Below are 23,302 nucleotides of genomic sequence, written 5' to 3' on the forward strand. Positions count from 1 at the left end.
GTCAACTTGCATAAAAAATGGCTACAACTTTTGATGCGTAGTAAAAAAAGATTAAGAACCTTTTGAGTTTTCAAACTTTACTAATTCTCTCCAAATATGCACCAAAATTCCTAAAGTTTACTGGAGAGAATGAATAAAGTTTGGATGTTGAGAAGGTCCTTAATCTTTTTTCAATCTTTTTTCAATGTGCGCTAAAATTTGTGAGATTTTTTGCTCCTGAAAATCTAAACTTACTGTTAATCTAGATGCATTTTTGGCTAACTTAACACCGGAATTTTGATGGAATGACCGAAAAAGACACATTTTTATGAGTTCGGTAACCCTTTTAGCCAAAAAAAAAAAAAAAAAATTGAATGACCAAATGGTGCAATTTTAAATAATTGAGTAACCTTTTTAACCATTTGCTCAATTGTAAAAGCTCTCACCTAATAATCAAGAAAAACTTTTTTCCTCTGATTTTTGTGTTAAATTTTGAGCAGAAAATGATCCCCCCCTTGGACTTACGTAGCTCAAAGGAAGCTTCCTTCCATCTCCACCCTACTGTCCCACCCTTTTGTCTTAGTTATATAAGCAACCTTTATGCGGTTTCCCTCCATAATATAAGCAACCTTTATGCAGTTTCCCTCCATAATATAAGCAACGGTTACTCAGTTTCCCTCCGTAGATCTTCACCAAACAGCCCTGATCTTAAAATCTTTGCATAAAAATAACCCCTTGGACTTGCATAGATCAGGAGGAAGCTTCCTAGGTACCATCCTCCCGAGTCCTACCTTTCTGTCTTTGTTATTCAAGCAACCTTTTCTCAGTTTCCCCCGACACATCTTAAACCAAACAACCCTGATAATTTAACTCTCTTGGAAGCTGTGTTTCAAACCACATCCATGGCTTCCAAGAACCTCCAGAATATCATTCTTCTCTACAATATCATTCTCATTTGTGGGCTGTGTTTGGTTTACTCAAAAGCTGAACTTCCAAGGTTTGAACATCCCATCAAACCTGATGGATCGCTCAGTATTTTGGTTGTTGGAGACTGGGGAAGAAGGGGAGCTTATAACCAAACAGAAGTTGCAGCTCAGGTTCTTATTTTTCTGTATTTATGGAAACTCTTGATTACAGTTGGCCGGATGATATTTAGATCAAATTTTTAGATGGTTTGGCAAATATTCTGGACTCCAAGAAAAGAAAAAAAGATAATATAAGTTTAAACAAGTCATTGCTAATTGTTCTTGTGGGGTTTGAAATTTTCCATTAAATTATGAGGTAGATAAAAACAAATAAATGTTGTCATAGTCATTATTGCAGTTTGGTATTAGACTGCATTAGTTTTGGACACAAGGATAAGTATATGACGCATATATTTTGTTGCGCTGAGTGCATATTTGAGCTCAGATGTTTCATGATTCTTCCCGTTTTGGTCGGAACTGAGCGTAACCAGACACTATTAGGACATTTTTAAACAAAAAATATGAAATGACAAAATCCCAAAAGAAGAAAAGATTAACAATGTCAATCTTAGGGCATCCACAGTGACATTCATATGCTATATTAGCATTCTACTATCTCATCTTTTATCATACTCTTACTTACAATGGATTACACTCCAACACGGTATAATGGTATAGATCCACAATCAAATCAAACATTTATTTGGAGCAATTAACATATTTCTAAAACTACTAAAATTCTCATCAATAATCACAAAATATTGAAATTTTAGAAAATTGTGCAAAGAGGTTGAGGAAAATGAGTGAGAGAGTAAGAGAAATAATATGGTAGAACAGTGAGATATGAAAAAAACAAAGGTGTCTTATGTGTTTATATAGAGAAAATAAAAAAAAGACCGTTAAAAAAAAAATTAAACGTTAACTTGCACTATGAAATTTTATCCGTTGTAGAAAAAAAGCCCACTATCTCCTTTTTTTCAGCAACATTTATGCACATCATTCTGATGACACGTATAATGCTCATTACACGGCCACAATGGATGGCCATAGGATGAGTTCGTGTCATGGGAGGTATAATACTAAAATTTACTGGGATCAAATAAGATGCAACTTTAAAATTTTTTAAATTTTCTAAACCTAAAATCGAATTTTTTTCAAAGTTAAGTGGGGTCAATTGATCACCCCACTTGCTTACAAGTGGTTTCGCCACTGTGTGTGTTTGTGTAAAATTGTTATTTTAAAATTCATGCATCAAGTTTATTATCACAAAAATTCTAAATCTACATCTTTTTAATCTTAAATTTACAAGCTATATAAGTTTTATTGCGCACAATACAAGTCCTTAATGCATTCAAGGCATGAATTTTATAACATGAGAGTGTCAATTTAAGGTATTATTGAGTTTAGTTTTTTTAAGCCATACCATTACCATGTGTTCTAGTTTCTTGTTTCATAAATAAACTAAATGATAGGTGTCTGAGTGGGGGTGGTTGTGATCTGATGATACGTGGATTTTGAGAATCCATTGGAACGAACATGATATTAACACAATAGTTCTTAAGAAATTGTATTAACACTGTATTAGGTTATAGCATAGTCAGAAATCAACTAAATAATCATCTTTTCGCCGCTAATTAAACAACATCTGGCCAGTGCATGACGAAACTAAACCAAAATACATCTCATCATTTGCTTTAGGACAAACATAAAATATATGTAGTATAATAGTTCTTAAAAAATTGTATTGACTGCGTATTAGGTGGCAGTATATGATTAGATATGGAAGTAATCAACAAAATAATTATCTTTTTACTCCTTAATAATATTTGACCAGTGCATAACTAACCTTAGCTTTTCTCCCATGCACGTAGCTTTCAACTTTGGTCTTGTGACGCTTTTAGCGTCCAATTAAAGAACGTTTCTTGTCAGCAAATGTATTGTTGCCAAAGTTATTACGCTTTCGTGTTGTGGTTTTTTTCTTCCTGGCGAATAGGGAATAATTCCATATAGATGCCATTAAAAAAAAATCCATATAGATTCTTTAATTATTCTCTCCACATAAACAAGCATAGGAACCTAGTGGGACATGTGGACTAAAATTGCACTTATTCACCATTGAGAAAGTTGAGATTTTTCTAATTTCTTTTTCATCTTGATTTATGCTTGATTTAATTCAATAAAAATCTAGGACATCAATGATTAAACAGCATTTTTTTTTTCTCTTGGTCACAATTGAGTTATAATTCCGGAGCCCATGATAATGCGTATTTGAATAAGAATTTAGTACTATATAATGATAGAAAGGGTGCTATTTTTCTTCGTAATCCATCATACTACATGGCATTCATGTCTAATAAAATAATTCTATTGTATGCATTTAGCTTCAAGCTGAAAATTGAACCAAAGTGGCAGAAAAAGAGGATAAAAGTTGCATTGTCTAATTGTCAAAATACTAATACTCCATACTCCAGAGAAAGAAAATGTGTTTCATTTTTTCCTTTGTCTTGCTAAGGTAAACTTGATTTTGATGTTATGAATAGATAGATTGATTACATTAATTCTAACAGCTTAAAACAACTCATCACTTCGCAACTATACAATGTAAAAAGCCATCTAAAACATCTTTTGCGGATTGCATTTTCGTTGCTTAAGCAGCCTATATATTGTGCAAGCAAGCTACAATCCTTTGCATCAAACATACTACTAATTCATTAGAACAAGAATTTTTCTATTGAAATATCCTGCAATTCCTCTCTTGCAATAGAAACTAAAAATCACCACAGTTTATCAAATCAACTATACTAAGTCAGTAAATGTGCTAAAAAGGTGGATATAAAATAAAAAATGCTGAATAGACTCCTCCAAAAAAACATAGGATCCACCGTTTGTCCACTAGCATCTCCAAAACTAGTTTCTTTTTTTTTTTTTTTGAGTCGTATTAGTTGTAGATAAAATTGTTCCCTAAAAACTCCTAGAGGTTAATTTACTCATACTCTTTCAATGTTAAAGGAGCTAAATTTGCCCATCCATTTGCTAATTTTGCAACCATAAGATCTTTAAACCCCCTTAAATGTACATAGCATCTCTTTTGTTTTTCTTTTTGAGTAAAAATGTTACATAAACTAGACTATAGGAAATTGGATGAATCGAGATGCTAATGCAAATGTAATTAGACTATGATTTTGGTTTATATATACTGTATTTGTTATCATAGTTATAAAATCCAACTCGATCATTGAACCGGTCAATCTGATTAACCAGCCATAGGATTGGGTTGGATTGCTAATTAAACCAATTAAACAACAAACCTGTTGACCAATTAACAATTCAGTTGTTCAACCAGTAAATCCGGAAAAAATCGCCAGTTGAACCCCCGATTGAACCACCAACTTAAAATTGTACTAATTTTATAATTTAAAATTATATTATTATAACATATAAGATAACTGTCATGCAATATACTCCGGGTTGAGCTCGGACTAAATTTAATAACTATATGTTTGTTATCCTCCAATAGATGGCAAAAATTGGCGACCAGGTGGAACCAGATTTTATCATTTCTACTGGAGACAATTTTTACGAAGATGGATTGACCGGCGTCGATGATCCAGCATTCGAGGAGTCATTTAGCAATATCTATTTGGGCCCGAGTCTGCAAAAGCAGTGGTACAATGGTAATTTCACGACCCAATATTATATTTTCACCCGTGCACCATTTTTTTCGTTATCGTCCGCTAATTATTGTCCAGATTAATTTCGGTGCAGTTTTAGGAAACCATGATTATAGAGGGGATGTTTTGGCACAATTGGATCCCATCCTCAGAAAAAAGGATAGTAAATGGTTGTGTCTCAGATCTTTTATCCTCAACACAGGTAATTTTCATATTAATGTACTCCAAAACTATTTAGGATACAAATGTCATTTTCTAATAAGGGAAGGTGACACGCCTTAATACATATTTAGGCTCTGAAATAAAGTGATTATTTATTCAACGAACGAAAACTGCAACGTCGAAATTTAATAATTTTTTTTACAGCAAAAAAAGTAGTTAAAACTGGTCTTGACATTATTTTCTGCATCAATTTTAAGCAGATGTTGCGGAATTTTTCTTCATCGATACAACTCCATTCGTAGATAAATATTTCACTAACCCAAAACATCATAAATATGACTGGAGAGGAGTGCTGCCAAGAGACGAATATCTTTTTAATTTGTTGAAGGTAAATGAGACATTTATTAATTTTTGAATTAATTTACTGATGATTTGTAGTTAATTACCAAAGAAAAAGCTTTAAGCATTTCGAGTTTGCATTAATTATTTTTATGCATTAAAAAAATTTAAATAACATTTATGTTTAGAGCTCCATTTCTGCATTGCATTTGAGGAATTTCCTCTGATCTATCTTACTAGGATTTAGACACTGCCCTAAAGGAATCAAGTTCAGATTGGAAGATAGTTGTTGGTCACCATACACTTAGAAGCGCTGGAAAACATGGAATCACATTTGAGCTTGAGGAAAGGCTTCTTCCAGTGCTTCAGGTAAACTTGATTAATCCAATTTAATTGTGATTTTGTTGTACTTTTGCTCTAAAAACGAAATCATCCATCGATTGTACTTATTTTATGCACATCAATAAGAAACGGGCCAAGACCATGATCATCATACCTTTCATTCATAGATATATAGATCTTCTAAAATGTTATGCTTAAACATGATCCAAACAATAATCTAATCTACAAATTTTCTAGGAAAACAATGTTGATCTTTACGTAAATGGACACGACCACTGCTTGGAACACATCAGTAGCCCTGACAGGTAAAAAATTTACATTGCATATTTTTATGAGACTGAACAAAATTTCAGATGGAAAATTAAGAACTCTTTGATCACTATTGCAGTCCACTCCAATTTCTGACGAGTGGTGGAGGATCAAAGGCATGGAGGGGAAATATTCGGCCTTGGAGCCCTGAGGAGTTGAAGTTGTATTATGATGGGCAAGGTTTCATGGCCATGAAGCTCACCAAGTACGATGTTTATATCCAGTTCTATGATATTGTTGGCGACATTTTGCACCAATGGAGCGGTTCAAAAGGGTTTTACTCCGTGTAATTAAATAGCATTTCATTAGAGGTTAAAGCTGGTTTAACCGGTTAAGAATTGGTCAAAAATGCTCCAAAATGAAGAGACTAAACCTAGTAGTACTAGTACCTGTATGCTCCTTAATTGGAGCAATCTTAGTAGCTTCCCACAAACTTACCAAACAGTTGGAAAGAAAATGGTACATATTGTTATTTTAGTTTTTTAAAAATCTCATCAAGTTCCCTTGTAGTTTGTTGAAAAATGCCATTAACCAATTAGTTCAATTGTCAAATTCAACATTCTATTGAGAAATCAATCAAGTAAGGGATAATTTTAGAAACCTCCCTCAAGGTTTCTGATAATGACACTTAAATACTCTCTAATATCGAGAATGTGACACTTGAAATAGTCACATTTGGTGTAATAGAAATATAGTCTATCTGGATTTCTTTCACTTTCTGAAATTCTAATTGCTGCATTGCATCCGCGGTCACAAATTCTGTTTTTGATCCTCAACGATGCTTTTCCACGAATTGAGCTCCTGTGATAACTTGATGAAGACATACTTGCTCTTCAACTACAATGCTAGTCAATATGTACCTCTAATACCTGACGAAGACCATAGCTCACTTCACAAAAAAATGCCTTTTCTGAAAAATGGAATGCATAGTTTTCACACATTTTCTAGTTTATATGCTGTCAGGATAGAGCCATTGCATTTGATAGTGCAACGGCTCTTCTTGGTTTAACAATCAAAAGTTGACTTTTCTATATGTATTCTTTGCTGTCTTGAGAGGATCATTGGAGGGCCAATAGTTTTCCTTTTTTTGTTTTGTTAATTTCATAACAAAGTGGTACATGTTTTCTCCCACATATAATGAGCAAATTTGGTAGAAAATTATGTGTCATTACTTTTGGTGATAGATGGAGGACCATATTGGTCCATCAGCCAAACTTTGTAGGAAAAAAGTACAAGAATCCTTTCTTGAGTACACTAGAAGAGAGCTATAGGTGCCCATATTAATTATAGATACATGGTTAGGCGGGGGACTTCTATTAGTCTAGGAATATACACTCACTGGTTTCATACTTTTTTTATCTGACATTAAAAATTGCAAGGCTGAGGTTAACTAATTTATGAAATGCTTAAAAACAACAGGAGCCCTAGATATGCTGCTGAAGTATATACTACATTCACTTATCATGCAAGTATATTCCGTGCCTTTCAATGTCTTGAAAGCAGTACCTCTGCTCTGAATTGCCTCCATGTCCTATGTAGTTACTTATTACTTCTACCAACATTTTCATGCAGGCTTTTATTTCTCCATTTCACATAAACCTATGCCACGATGCTAAAGTGGAGGAAGGTGTTCACTGGGACAGATTTTAACTAGGGTTGATTTGGAGCTCCTCCAGTGAAAATAGCACCATATATTCAAGTATTTCCCACTTTCACATAAACCTATGCTATTATGCAAAAACGGAGGAAGGTGTTCACTGGGACAGATTTTAACTAGGGTTGATTTGGTGCTCCTCCAGTGAAAATAACACCACTTTCAAAAGAAGTCTTGCCTCTTTCTTATTCAATGGTATTACGTTCTTGGCAACTTCAAATGCATGATAAACTAGTTTATAATTCTTTCTCGGGGAAAGAAAGCATATTGGTCTAACAAGGGCTATTTGAATCTTTAAGACCTGAAAACAGTAGTTTCTTCTGAGTCCACTAACTCACCCCACACTTGAACAAATACATTGGCAGATATTGTTAATTTAGTTTTATAAATTTCATTAAGTTCCCTTGTAGCTTGATGAAAAATGACATCAACCAACTTAATTAACTGTTAAATTTAATATTCTTTTGAGAAATCAATGAATAAATTGACATGCAAAAATTGATCATTTTACTTCTTGCTTTTCTCAATTTTAATCCTAAATTTTTTCCTATAATTTGTTTACAGCTGAAGGAGACATATCTCAATCCTCACCAATTTCCTCTTCTCTTGAGATGGGAAACAGTAATTGTTACAAGAATCCAAACGTATTAAATGGCAAACCTCAATAACAAATCATGCTGTAATAACATTAATAATTTTAATCCTTAGGAGAAACCCAATGGCCATAGCAACCAGGGTTCACATAAATAAAAATAAACAAGAATAAAAAAAATCAAAATCGAAGTAGAATAAAATAAATAGATAAATGTAATGATGTAATTGGGTATAACAGAGATTGGCAAACTTACAAGAGATAGGTGGAATCTACCCTTGAATGGAACAGTTTAAGACTGTCCCACAAACAATACTTATGCTATCTTTAATAGGAACAGAGTACTAAGAGTGGATGAGCCAATAGAGGGAACAAAAAAAAAAGGGCAAGTGGGAGAACATCTGGATTGTCTACAAGTATGCAACCCAAAAGTTATGTCCTCCACTTCTCAATTTCTCCTGAATAATATAGTGCAAATTATTGATCCCATGTGAGAAGACCAAACAAATGGTGTAAAATGGCCAAGTGCATTGAAACTAATGGGAAACTCCTCTGAGAAACTGGACTTTCAGTTCAGAAATCAGAACTCCAAAATCCTTATCTCCTCATCTTCATTGTCCAGTTTGCTCCTCTAGAGTTGCATCAAATCCAGCTACCGCATTTCAGTTGACTTTCTTTCTTTATCCTGACCAACAAAATCACGCACTCTTGTTTGAAGTTTGTCTGTGTTGTTTCGCTTACGTGGGTCGGCACTCGACAGAGTATGGGATGATTCACTATCCAGATCAGCCCTGATTTTGATAGACGTGGATTGATTTGGACCTGCAAATATAACTTGGAAAAAAAAAAATCAATTGCAATTTGACGAGGGTCAAGAACTATTTGGAGCATTTAATTAAACATTACCAAGTCACTTGAATTTTAACATGTTGGTCAAAGAAATATGCCAGCTACCAAAAAAACTTGCAGAAATTAAGTTGAATTTTCAACTTAACGAGTCACAAATACCAGTTTACCAATTGGCTGAATCGGGTTGCTCTGTGAGTTTCTCTTAGATTGCTTGTTTATTGGGCCGGTTTATCCGTTAACTCTCGTGCATGTTCTAATTGTGTGTGTGTGTGTGTTTCTTACTATTGCAGTAAAAAAGTCACAAATGCCAGTTTATGGCACAAGACTTCTGGACACGATGGTTTTCTTTTTCTACAATTGTTTCTTTTAGTTGTGAAACGGAAAACAACAATGAGCCCATCTAATAGGTGTTTATTGGGCACTCATGACGAGTATCTATGAAATGTTAAAATGTGTTTTAGGTGTTAAATTTTTAAAAATGTAAAATTAATTTAAAAAAAAGTGTATGAATCTAACGAAGAGTAATAATTATTAATATCTGCATATACGTAGTAAATTAAGTATCATTGAGCTATGTTAACAAAAGCCATCGAGATAAAAATCCAACATAATTGTTTGTAATCTATACATCAAGTGACTAGTTGAAAAGATTTTGTATTGCACATTAAAATCACCAAATGTATCTACCCTAGTTATTTTTTGCTCATTGCTCCATGTGAGATTCTCAATTTGTATACGACAGGATTGGTTGTGGGCTTGTAGCCGACATTTGAGGGACATTGTTAGTTAGTCTGTTATAGCAACTTAGGCAAGGAATCTTAGGCATAGAATAAAGTATTTCCGAAGGCAATCTAAAAACAAAATAGACTGTGGAATTTGAAGCCAAGTAAGTGGACAACTTTCCTTTTTAATTTTTTTTCCTGCTTTAACCGGGACAATAGGATGTTTAATTATTCAAAGATATTTTAGTACCCTTCTTATTTATGTTAATTGCTGCTATTTTTTAAAGTTTTTTTTATAGAAAAATGTACTGTAACAATTTGATGTATATGGAATAAAAAAATGCATTTACGGTAAACGTAAAAATTTTTTGGGAAAAAATGGCTTTCCAAACAAGGCCTTAGTTTTTCTGATTCCTTGACTTTCTCAATACTAAAATTTATGGACTTAATTAATTTTTTTTCCTTTTTTGTTTTGGGTGGGGGGAAATTGTGGATGGTATTGGTGGTGGGTAAGTTTACTTATGAAAATGCTTCTGAAATTTGCTAATTGACCTTAGTAGAAATTATGCAGCAGACATACATGTACGTGAATTCTAATTTTATTACGTGCTCCTTGTGATTGTGGAGTATTAAATTTAAGATTTTTCTAACGAATACCTCCTAAACACCCGTTAATACGCCTAAATCACATCTAACTGATCATGTTAATGCACACATTAACAATATATATTAAATTTAAGATTTTTTTAGCGACTGCCTAATAAACACTCGTTAATGTACCTAAATCACATCTACCTGATCATGTTAATGCACACATTAACAATTAATACCTTTTTATATATTTTACTTAATTAACTTTACTTTTCTAAAAAAATTTAATACCTGAATTATATATTAATGAGTGCCTGCTAATCAATTAAGTTGATCTATAGAGTGCTGAAAACGTATACATCTAGAGTAGTTATGATAACGTGCACGCAATCCATAAACCATCTGTCTGGATTGTTGGCTGGGATTCAATATCCAATCACTTATGAACAAAAAAGTACATTTTACTTCACGAAAAAACAGAAAACGAAACACCGAAATAAATTAATGAGCACTTTCCAGAACTTGCATAATAAGTGCTACATCAGAAGTTTCCCTGTTCACGTAAACTCATAGGAGGAATACAAGGGTTTGATCCTTTTTTTTCCTTTTAATTTTGGATATTGTCACAATTTCGTTTTGTTTTTTTTTAATGTGTATAATTATGGGAGATATTAATAATTTAAGTATTTAACCATTGATTAACTAGAAAGATATTCTAAAAGAATAAAATGATTATCGTTTAAATTTAAGAAGATCATTTTATACACACAACGCCAGCTCAATCTAACTGGCAAACAAAATTAATTGCTGAAATTTGTTTTCTAGCTAATTATTTAAATTTAGTTTCATGAGTAAAAAAGAAAAAAGACAAGTTTTTTTTTTTTTTAAGTCATGGTGAAGGCATGGGACCAACTACTACATCATACATCACCTAATAGTGATACTTTTCTTTAAAAATTGTAAACGTATGTGAATAAATGTGTACGAATGCTTATATACAGAACTCTCTACCTAGACAACAAACAGAGAAGAGAGAATCAAGGGTGTATAAGAGCTTTGGAAAAATAGTCTCCATTTGTCCAAATTGTAAAAGCTCATACAGATTTTTGTACCATGCATTTCTATCCCATTATTTTTCCTCTCTGATATTCAGGTAAAATCTTGTGCAAAAAAATGACCCCTTGGGCTCACAAAGATCAGGAGGAAGCTTCCTAGGTACCATCCTCCTCAGTCCTACCTTTTTGTCTTGGTTATTTAAGCAACCTTTTCTCAACTTCTCTCAGTTTCCCTCGATACATCTTCCCCAAACAGCCTGATAACAAACCCTATTGGAAGCTGTGTTTCAAACCACGCCCATGGCTTCCAAGAACCTCCAAAATATCATTCTTCTCTACAAGATCATTCTCATTTGTGGGCTGTGTTTGGTTTACTCAAAAGCTGAACTTCCAAGGTTTGAACATCCCATCAAACCCGATGGATCGCTCAGTATCTTGGTTGTTGGAGACTGGGGAAGAAGAGGAGCTTATAACCAAACAGAAGTTGCAGCTCAGGTTCTTATCTTTCTGTATTTATGGAAACAATATTTTCTTGATTACACTTGACTAGATGATATTTAGATCACATTTTTAGATGGTTTAATGAATGTTTTGGATTTTATAAAGCAAGAAAGGTTAAGTTTAACAAATCATTGCCAGTTGTTCCTGGTAGGGTTTGAACTTTTCCGTTAAATTATGCAGTAGATAAGAACAAATACATGTTGTTATGGTCATTATTGCCGTTTGGAATTAGACTGCATTATTTTGGACCCAAAGATACACATACGAAATATTTATTTGCTCGGTCGACAGCATATAACAGCCTAGAGGTATTCATGATTCTTCCTGTTTTGGTCAGACTACAGTAATACCAACAAGACATTATCAAGACTTATTAACAAATTTGAAAAGATTAACAATGCCAAGCACATGTGTATCAAAAGCCACTTTGTTTTTTTTACATTGATTAATCAAAATATGTGCTCAAGGTCTACTTACATACGATATATCATAACATACATACATACATACATATATACATACAAATTCCAAGGATTAATCAAGTTTATTATTACACAAATTCTAAATTAGGACAAACATGATACTTTCATAAAATCATTTTTTCACCCCTAGACAATAATATGGCGAGTGCATAATTTAACTAACCAAACTAAACTTCATCCCATTTCTTGCTTTAGGACAAACATGAAATATGCATAATAGTTCTTAAAAAATTATATTGACTGTGTATTAGTTTAGCATGTGATTAGTCAAGGCATTAATCAAGAAAATCGTTATCTTGTTACCCCCATAACAACATCTGGCCATTGCATGACTAAACTAAACTTTTCTCCCACGTAGCTTTCAACTATAGTCTTGTGATGCTCTCCTTGTCCAATTAAAGCCTCTCATGTCGGCAAAGGTTTTGTTGCCCAATTTATTAGGCATCCAGTAGTTAACTTTCGTGGTGGAGATAAGGTATTATTCCATGTAGATTTGATACTGATTCTCTTAAGATAAACAAGTATGGGAACCTATTGGAAGTAGTGGAACTAAATGTACTCATCCACCATTCAGAAAGTTGACATTTCCTGATGTCTCTGTCTTCTGATTTAAGTTTGATTTTTAGACTAACATCACTTTGCACCTCCGAAATTGTATCACTTTCTTCATTTGTGTTTTAAACTTTAATTTTGAACACTTTGTACCTTGAATATTCAATTTTGAATACTTCGTACTCTAAACTCTTTAAGTTTATCCCTTTAAATCTAATAACCGACAAAGTTAGCAAAATTCATGAGATAAAGGGTGGTATAAATTAATGACAATGTATAGTTTTGTTCTACCTGTAATCCCTTAACTCCTATTTACTATTTTTATGACATTATTATTGATTCATGTGATCCCAATTATGAATATTATTAGCAAAATTGACAAGACAATTAATGAATGATACAAATTATAATAATTAATGTATCATTTTCTTCTAAATGTGATACCTTGGTTGCTTTTGATCACTTCTAATACATTTTCATTGACTTGTATAGTCATTTATGCTATTATAAGTTTACTAACGTTGCCATTGGTGGGATTTAAATAGGACAAAATTGAGAGTTCAAAATACAAAGTGCCTAAAGTTAATAATTTAAGTTGCAAGGTGTTCAAAATCAAAGTTTAGAGTGCAAAATAAGAAGGTGATACAAGTTTAAAGGTATAAAATGGAGTCCATCCTTGATTTTTTTAAATTTTTTCTAGTAGAAGATGGTGAGATTTAAAGAGTGGTGAGGGAGTAGGAGGATTAGATCCAGAACCTCTTACTCCTATAAATTTTGATTTATTTCAAGAAAATCTAGGACACGTATATAAGTGATTTGACATTAATAATTTGCGCATTAGATTTTTTGTCTCTGACAATTGGTTACATATTCCGTTGAATTATTAACTCTTGGACCCATGCCAAAGGGAGGAAAAAAAAAAAACATCTTGGACCCATGCAAATGCGCACTTGAACGAGAAGTTAGTCACATGATTGATTAAATTAAAGAAAATCCTTTTGTACACGCAACGCAAGTTCAATCTAACAAGCAAAAATAAGTAATTGCTGAATTCATTTTCTAGGTAGTTAATTAAGTTAGTTTCATCATGACTAAAAAAAGAAGAAAGACAAGTTTTTTTTTTTTTTTTAAGTCATGGAGATGCAATGGGACCAACTACTACATCTTCCATCTCCTAAAAGTGAAACTTTTCTTTATAAAATGTACATGTATATGAATAAATGTGTACAAATGCTTATGCACAGAAATCTATACCCACACAACACGCACACAAAGAGTCAAAGGTGTAAAGGAGCTCTGAATAAATAGTCTCCATTTGTCCAAATTATAAAAGCTCAAACAGATTTTTATCCCAAGTTCCATCCCATTCAAGACACTTTCCTTTCCTCTGATTTTGTCCATGCATAAAAATGACTCGTTGGACTCGTTGGACTTGCACAGATCAGGAGGAAGCTTCCTAGGTACCATCCTCTTCAGTCCTACCTTTCTGTCTGAGTTATTCAATCAACCTTTTCTCAGTTTCCCCCCATACATCTTACCCCAAACAGCCCTGATAATTTAACTCTTTAGGAAGCTGTATTTCAAACCACATCCATGGCTTCCAAGAACCTCCAGAATATCATTCTTCTCTACAAGATCATTCTCATTTGTGGGCTGTGTTTGGTTTACTCAAAGGCTGAACTTCCAAGGTTTGAACATCCCATCAAACCTGATGGATTGCTCAGTATCCTGGTTGTTGGAGACTGGGGAAGAAGAGGAGCTTATAACCAAACAGAAGTTGCAGCTCAGGTTCTTGTCTTTCTGTATTTATGGAAACAATATTTTCTTGATTACACTTGACTAGATGATATTTAGATCACGCTTTTAGATGGTTTAATGAATGTATTGGATTATATATATATAAATATATATATATATATAAAAGATCAAGTTTAACAAACCATTGCTAATTGTTCTTGGTTGGGTTTGAACTTTTCCATTAAATTACGTGGTAGATATGAACAAATACGTGTTGTTATGGTCATTATTGCCGTTTGGAATTAGACTGCATTATTTTGGACCCAAAGATATACGTTTGAAATATTTATTTGCTCCAGCTCAAAGCATTCACGATTCTTCCTGTTCTGGTCAGAATACAGTGCCAAGCATATGTTTATTAAAAGCTTCTTTGATTTTACATCATAACACACACCCCCCCCAAACACACACACACACACATCTACACACAGATGTGTGTGTGTGTGTGTATATATATATATATATTATTCCATAGATCAACCATTGATGAAGTTTATTATTATAGAGATTCTGAATTAGGACAAACATGATATTTACATAAAATCATCTTTTCACTCCCTAAACAATCATCTGGCCAGTGCACAACTTAACTAACCAAAGTAAACATCATCCCATAACTTTGCTTTCGGATAAACATGAAATATACATAATAGTTCTTAAGAAATTGTATTGACTGTGAATTGGTTTACCATGTGATTTGATATAGCAATAATCAAGAAAGTCATTATCTTTTTTCCCCTTCATAATACCTGGCTATTGCGTAACTAAACTAGACTTTTCTCCCACGTAGCTTTCAACTTTAGTCTTGTGATGCTTTTCTTGTCCAATTATAGCTTGCCTCTCGTCAGCAAAGGTTTTGTTGCCTAAGTTATTAGGCATCCAATAGCTAGCTTCCTGGTGGAGATAAGGTATTATTCCACATAGATTCCATGCTGATTCTTTTCGCATAAACAAGTGTGGGAATTTATGGCTCATACTTGTTTCATTTGAATTTGGGTTAAAAACAAAAAAAAATCCCATATGGTATACTTATTGCACAGAAAAGCCCTCGTGATTTCAAAACATACAAAACGACACCTCATGTTTTGAACTAATTTGTAAACTAACAGAATTCGTTAAATTTAAAGGAATCCGGTAAACTTATCGGAAAACTTAACGGAATCCGGTAACTTTAACAGTCAAGACCGTCATTTTTGTTAATTTTAACGAATTTTGTTAGTTTACAATTTAGTTCAAAACATGAGATATCATTTTATATGTTTTGAAACTACGAGGGACTTTTTTGTGTATTAGGCATAGCACATGGGACTTTTTTGTTTTTAACCTTTAAATTTGGATGAATAAAATTGAATTTAGAGTACGACTTTTAAATGAATGGTAAAAAATTGTTGTGTTTTTATCCATTACTGTCTTAATGTCTACATTTATTATATTAATATCTACTTCTGTTATGCTGCTACATAGATTGAACGGTGCAGTTGAAACTAACAATTGTAAAAATTCTGCACTCCTTTTTAATACCCTTTTTCTGTTTTCTTTTTGAGTAAAAAAGTTATATACACTGAAGTACAGAAGATGAATCAAGATGCTAATGCAAATGTAATTATATTATGATTTTGGTTCATACTATAATTGCTATCCTCCAACAGATGGCAAAAATTGGAGACCAGATGGACCCAGATTTCATCATTTCTACGGGAGACAATTTTTACGAAGACGGATTGACTGGTATTGAGGATCCAGCATTCGAGGAGTCATTTAGCAATATCTATTTGGGGCCAAGCCTCCAAAAGCAGTGGTACAGTGGTAATTTCACAACCCAACATTATATTTTCATTTAGCACCTTATTTTTCATTAGATTAAATCTTATATGTACTGATAGTGTATACACATTATAACAGAAATTCAAATTTACGTTAATTATCATTTATTCTATACTGATAGTATACACACTGTTATTGTGTAAAAAAATTAATCCTTTTCGCTAGAGTAAATTTTATATATACATATAGTGTATACACCATTACGTTGGATCTTTTTTGCTGGAGTAAAGTTGCCTGCTAATTATTGTCCTAACTAATATTGGTGCAGTTTTGGGAAACCATGACTATAGAGGTGATGTTTTGGCACAGTTGGATCCCATCCTCGGACAAAAAGATAGCAAATGGTTATGTCTTAGATCTTTTATCCTCAATACAGGTAATTTCTCAAATCAACATACTCAAAATATATTAACAAGGGAAGGTGATAAACCTCAATACATATCTAAGCTCTGAAAATAAACTGATTATTTATCCAAAGAAGTTTGCTATATCGGAAATATCATTCCTTTTAGACAGCAGAAAGTAGTTATAACCGGATTGACATCATTTTCTTCTATTAAATATGAGCAGATGTTGCGGAATTTTTCTTCATCGATACAACGCCATTCGTAGATAAATATTTCTTCCGCCCAGAAGATGATAAATATGACTGGAGAGGAGTGCTGCCCAGAGAGGAATATCTCTCAAATCAGTTGAAGGTAAATGTAAAATTTTACATATGGCTCTTGTTAGGAGTATTTAGTTTTTGCAGTTGCAACACGAGGAAAATTTATTTATTTTGAATTCCATTTCTGCACTGAATTGGGAATCTTTCGTTGACATTAAAAGTACTTAACATTCTCCTCTAATTAATCATAATAGGATTTAGACACAGCCCTAAAGGAATCAAGTTCAAATTGGAAGATAGTTGTTGGTCACCATACACTGAAAAGTGCTGGAGATCATGGAATCACAGTTGAGCTTGAGGAAAGACTTCTTCCAGTTCTTCAGGTAATCTTGATTAATCCCATTCAGTTGTAATTAAGCTGTATTTTCCACTAATAAACGAATTTTTTTTGTTGGCTGTACTTATTTATATAAACATCAATAATGTGACGCATTTTTTTTTTCGAACGGGTCTAAACCTTGATTGTCATATTATTCATCGATGTATATATCTTTTAAGAGATTAGACGGTATTAGCATATATTGTATTTGCCCGTATAATATGACAGTCGTAGCATATTTTTTAGTTGAGCTCTTGATTTTGTTCTTAATCATGGCCTAACGACCAATTAATCGACGAACTTTCTAGGAAAACAATGTTGATCTTTACGTAAATGGACACGACCATTGCTTGGAACACATCAGTAGCCCTGACAGGTAAAAAATTTACATTGCATATTTTGATGAGAATGAACAAAATTTCAGATGGAAAATTAAGAACTCTTTGATCACTATTGCAGTCCACTCCAATTTCTGACGAGTGGTGGAGGATCAAAGGCATGGAGGGGAAATGTTCGGCCATGGAGCCCTGAGGAGTTGAAGTTGTATTATGATGGACAAGGTTTCATGACCATGAAACTCACCAAGTACGATGTTTATATCCAGTTCTATGATATTGTTGGCGACATTTTGCACCAATGGAGCCGTTCAAAAGGGCTTTACTCCGTGTAGTTAAATAGCATTTTATTAGAGGTTAAAGCTGTTTTAACAGCTTAGGAATTAGTTAAATTTGCTCCAAAATCAAGAGACTAAACCTAATAGTAGTACTACATTGGGGCAATGTTCGTAGCTTCCTATATATGTATTAGTATGGGTAGAAACTGAATTTTCTTTGACTTGATCTGTAATTAATCTTCTTTTCTATGTCTGTTAAAAAGCATTACGCTTGCCTGCAAGTAATAAAAAATAAAAATAAAATTGGGGCGTAAATGATGAAGCTTAATGAAAAATATTTGAGGACTTGATAGTCCAGTGGCAAACACGTCTGAACAAGATCAAAAGAAGCTAACAGGCACTGAAAAAGGCAGACAATTAACACCGAGTATTATGTGTTCTCAGAGGTTAAAGTATCGAACGATGAACAATTTGACTACTGATTCAAAAACTAATTATTTTGAGGGATTATTTTTACACAAATCATAGGTAGACGACTTGGCATTTTCGTTCAAATGTAGGCCGGCTTTTTGAATTATTTATTGATGATAGGTTGAAAGTATGTTCAGTGGATTATCGAGTCTGTTTCCAAGGGTTAAGTCGCAGGAGCTTAACCTTTTTTTTCTTTTAGTATAATTGAAAGGTTTTGAATCCGAAACCTTTTATTTATATTCCTTCTTTCGTACTATCTAATCCATCTCACCCTGCTTAACCTTTAGCATATATTCAGTAAAACAAGATGTAAGAATTTAACAACTAAGGGTCTGTTTGGTTGGAAGTAAAATGTTTTCCTTGGGAAAATATTTTCCGTGGAAGTAATTTTCCATGAAAATTATTTTCCTTTCATCATTTTCAGGTGTTTGGTTAGCTTATTGAAAATATTTTCTTACTTTATTTTTCTAGTGTTTGTTTAACTTTTGAAATATTTTCACTTTTATTTCTATCTTTACTTTCTACACATTATAACTACATACTTCTTCCCATGCAAAATAAGAAAATTTATCTCATTGTTTAACTTTAAAAAATCTTGGAGAAATGTATATATGAATAAAAAAATATCTCCTTAAGCAATAAACAAATTGCTGGCCATTTAGTGTCAAATATCAATCACATGCAATGCTTATTGTGACATATATCTTGCACTCTCACTGCTGAAAGTTTCTCTAGAAAAGAATGTCCCTATTATACATAATTAATTACAAGCATACGATGAGCAGGATGGAGTTTTTTTTTTATTTTGAATATACTAGGGGGAGGGTTGGGTTGGGTGGTACGGGGGAGGGAGTGTAAGGAAGAGGTCTTGGGTTCGAGTCCTCCTGTTTACACTAAAAAAAAAAAAAGAACATACTACAAGATATTTTCAGTAAGTTTGGAACATACTACAGGCGGGATGCATGCATTTTGGAAAACAACTTCAGTAAGTTTGGATGGGAAGTTGTTTTCCATAAGATGAGTGAAAATATTTTACATAGGAAAATGTTTTCAGTAACTTTTGTGCAATCAAACACGGGAAATTAGGAAAATATTTTCTTGGAAAACATTTTCACCCGAAACAAACGGACCCTAAGAGGAAAACGAAAAGACAAAAAAAAAATTCAAAATGCAGTAAAAAGTTTTAATTCTAAAATGTTAAGTCCAGTAATAGAAGATTAAAGGGCAAGCTTGGTGCTAAAATTTGGTGCATGGGTTCTTTCTCAAGGTGGTTGAAAATGTTTAAATGTTACTAATTGGATTGCCAAAATCATTGGCATGTTCCTTTGCAAACTTAACAACTTCACATAAAACCAAGCCTACATATTCAAACATATCAGAGTATCATTAGTTTTCTCAGCTTCAGTTAAACAACTTAACTGGGAAAGTGAAGTTCCTTTGATACTGTATACTTGTGTTGAAGAAATCCAGAAGCATCATAAAATAAAAAAAGCAGCTGCTTCCCATTGACTGAATTCCATTACCATGTACTCTTCAGTGCCATTGAAATAGAATTTCATTTTCTCTGATTTTAATGGTTTAACACAATTTCTGAGTGCGTATACCTTGGAGCCCCATCCAACAGCAATTTGGATATGGCTGAATTTTGCCAAACGACAAAAAAAAAAAAAAAAAAAAAGGAGTTGTCAAATTTTCATGACATAAATCAACATGAGATTGAATTTGTTTGGATATCAAAATTTTTCAAATAATATTTCGTTTGCATTATAATTAAACACATTTTCCAATTCACCCTTTTACATTCTCGATCACTTTTTTATCTCACATACATCACATCACAAAAAGTGTTACAGTAATTATTCCAAATAATAGTCTATCCAAATCTTTGATGTAAGTATTGCATAGAATTTTTTTAGTCAATTACCTGTAAATGCTACCAATGTGTTCTACAAAATTGTCATGTCCATTGATGTGAAAGTCAACATATATTGTTTCCCTGGAATAAAGGTAAGGCAGTATAGATGTTAGAATGTAGAAACATAGGTCCTTTAAGGTGCAGTGGTGAAGTCATAATACGTGAGGGTTTGGCATCAACTTTACAAAATAATTACAAATTTAGCTACCAAACTTTTTAATATGTTTGAATTCACCCCCCCCCCCCCCCCCCCCCCTTTATCACCCTTGGAAATTTTGTAGCTAGGTTCACCCTGATATATATTCTCCTATAAAAATGTTTGATTACAAGTAACCTTCTTTTTAAAAAATTTTGAGTTTCCCATTGGCTGTACGGTCTTAATCCGGTGTATTTCTTTAGTACGAATTTAAATCTAAGATAATTGAAAGAGGATATTGCTTAAGTTAGTAAAACAGGCACCAGAAATATGACTTTTTTTTTTCTTTTTCTCTTTAAGACAGAATTCCATACCAATCATATATAGAAGGGAGCTAGAGACATATTTTATTTCTTGATAAAATTGCAACACTGACAAATTGTGGGATTAACACCAATAGATGATCCGTCCAATCTAACACCAATTGCGAACTTGAACGTAGAATCTCTAATTTATGCTCTATTTTTTTTAAAAATTTTCTAACAGGAAAAAGGTGGAATTTGAGAAGTGAAAAGAGAAAATGAGAAAAAGTTTTACATAAATTAATGACACTAAACTCACCCGAAGGCGTGATATTTTACGCCATCTTTTTTTTTTCTTTTAAGTTTTACACCTTTAAGTTGATGATAACTGCCCATTAATCATTCCTGAGTTGTAGACAAGTTCATCCTTAAGATACCATAGTTATTCAACATTGTCTTCTGAGGGAACATGTAAAAAGTTAATTCAAAAGTTAATACTGAGTTATAAAGTTTAAAAAAAAAAAAAAAAACCATTTTACCAGTGCTTTTGTAAGCTAGGGTCAGAGTAGATGTTATAGACAAATTCCTTAACCACTGGAACTTCCACGCCTTCAAATTAATTCATCTCCAATGAGAATGAATGCATTTGAAAGCGTAAATTTAAAGTCCACATTCTTTCCCATTATTGCCATCTACACAACGAAAATATATTAGCACAGGATTTCAAAATTCATAAACTCACCCAGCAATACACAATTGCAGGGTAGAACAATGTGAACTTTTGAACAAAAGATTGAAATCTCAAATTCCCATTTTTAAGCATATTATCCAACATTTTTTCCCAAAGAGAATTAATAATGATTCCCCACTTATCCTCGTAATAATTCAAATTCATAACCTCTTAGTTTTAAGTAAAGTGTTTTACTAACGAGGCTGCATATTATCCAATATTAATACGCTACAAATTAGGACAGCTAGCATTTCGAAATAGAGCGATGTACAAAGCAAATTTTTTTTCTGAGTTTACCCCTTTTTTCATTACTGTACATCCTGAAATTTCTCTTGACTTCTCAAAGATAAACATGCATGAAGTAATATTGACAAAAAAGCAATTAAGCTGGAGACATTTTTCTAATTTTCTTTACAACTAGAAATATTATAACTGTAACCAAAATTATAAGTATTCTATGTATACGAAGAAGTTCTCATCTAGATTGTGTTTCATCGCACTCATGTCCTCATTTTGAAAATATTACAATAACATGTTTCTAAAAATTCTTCTTAAAGAAGCCATCAAGATTGCGTGAAATTTGTTCAAACTCCATCTATAGTATTGATTAAGGGACTCGATAAAGGAGGAATTTCGTGTAAATCTTCAATAAAATGCTATTGAACTCTTTAGATGTATAGAGGGACAAACTAAAGACTTCTGTAGTTAAGACTTAGCACTTGAGATAACCTAAGATTGAATAGCTTGTAGACAACTAATGATAACCTGCTAATCGAGGATTAATAACTCAAGAACAGTTTGCAAACTTAAAATCAAATTGATCTGATTGGTTTCTTTGTCCTAGCGCTTCTCCAAACACCATTTAAACAAGAGGTTCATCAGCTTCAATAGGGTAGTTAAAGTATTGGAGCTCAGCAACAGAACGTACCAGATGCAATCCAAATGTCAAAATGAAAAGAAGATAAATCAACATGGGTTTCATGTTTGCAGAAGTCATGAGAGAATTCTTCACAGTGAATGAGCGTATAAAGGAATAAATTTTCAATTTTGGCTTTGTTTATCTGTGGCTGATCAAGACAACTTGTACTCAAAGTTTCAATTGTACATGCAAATACGAATATCGGGGGTGGTGTATTCCGGGCCTCAGATGATCAAGCTTTGATAGGATATTCAGTTTTCCTAGGGTTCAGTATGAGTTTGCGTGCTGAGGTATTGGCTCTGTTAGCAGGTCTCTGACTTTGCGGTCAGAAAGGTTTTACACAAATTCGAGTACAGTCTGACTCGTTGGTGTTAATAGGCATATTGCAACGCAGATTTTAGTGTCCGTGACAGATTCGTAGAGAGGTATTTCAAATATGGCAGCTGGCTGAGGGTCCAGGGTAATTCTCTCACTGCTTTAGAGAAGCAAATACGGTGGCAGACATACTCGCTAATAAAGGTCTATTGCATCCACTTGATCCGATTAGGGTTTATGATCAACCAAGTCGCCTGCCACAGCTGGCAAGAGGGGCAGTCAAGTTGGATAAATTAGGTCTTCCTTCTCTCCGATTTCTTAAAAAACCTTCTGTGTAACTGGCCTAGGCTCCATTTATTGTAGTAGAACAATCAGGAAAGGGCAATTCCAAGATAGATGCGAGGGGAAATTCGCATGGACGGGAGATGGTGCACTCGTACCAGTTGCTTGATAGCATGTGATGTTTTTCTTGAATTTGGGCTTGTTGGCAGGGAGATTCATCTATTTATAAGGAGAAACTCTGTCAAAA

At 33.2% G+C, this 23,302-nt stretch overlaps 2 protein-coding genes across 6 annotated transcripts; both read left to right on the top strand.

Moving 5' to 3' along the window:
- The first annotated feature begins 551 nt into the window (after positions 1–551).
- Positions 552–7,645, top strand: LOC113716336 (purple acid phosphatase 8-like). 2 transcript variants are annotated; one of them, XM_072070451.1, is made up of 8 exons: positions 552–1,076; positions 4,462–4,618; positions 4,710–4,817; positions 5,038–5,165; positions 5,357–5,485; positions 5,696–5,763; positions 5,847–5,972; positions 7,340–7,645. In XM_072070451.1, exons 1-8 carry the CDS (start codon positions 882–884, stop codon positions 7,362–7,364), a joined length of 936 nt encoding a protein of 311 aa, XP_071926552.1. In that variant the 5' UTR covers positions 552–881; the 3' UTR covers positions 7,365–7,645. The 2 variants fall into 2 exon arrangements, with proteins under 2 accessions (XP_071926552.1, XP_027096428.1); XM_027240627.2 differs by lacking the exon at positions 7,340–7,645 and having other exon boundaries at positions 557–1,076; positions 5,847–6,276.
- Positions 7,646–11,401: 3,756 nt separating this feature from the next.
- LOC113716335 (purple acid phosphatase 3) lies at positions 11,402–18,234 on the top strand. Of its 4 annotated transcripts, none has more exons than XM_027240624.2 (8): positions 11,402–11,725; positions 14,335–14,553; positions 16,212–16,368; positions 16,655–16,762; positions 16,957–17,084; positions 17,248–17,376; positions 17,681–17,748; positions 17,832–18,234. In XM_027240624.2, exons 1-8 carry the CDS (start codon positions 11,531–11,533, stop codon positions 18,040–18,042), a joined length of 1,215 nt encoding a protein of 404 aa, XP_027096425.1. In that variant the 5' UTR covers positions 11,402–11,530; the 3' UTR covers positions 18,043–18,234. The 4 variants fall into 4 exon arrangements, with proteins under 4 accessions (XP_027096425.1, XP_027096426.1, XP_071927158.1 ...); XM_072071057.1 differs by lacking the exon at positions 11,402–11,725 and adding an exon at positions 14,104–14,225; XM_027240625.2 differs by lacking the exon at positions 14,335–14,553.
- The last annotated feature ends 5,068 nt before the right edge of the window (positions 18,235–23,302 follow it).

This window comes from Coffea arabica, chromosome 11c (genome assembly GCF_036785885.1).
Source record: "Coffea arabica cultivar ET-39 chromosome 11c, Coffea Arabica ET-39 HiFi, whole genome shotgun sequence".
Taxonomy (NCBI): Eukaryota; Viridiplantae; Streptophyta; class Magnoliopsida; order Gentianales; family Rubiaceae; genus Coffea; species Coffea arabica.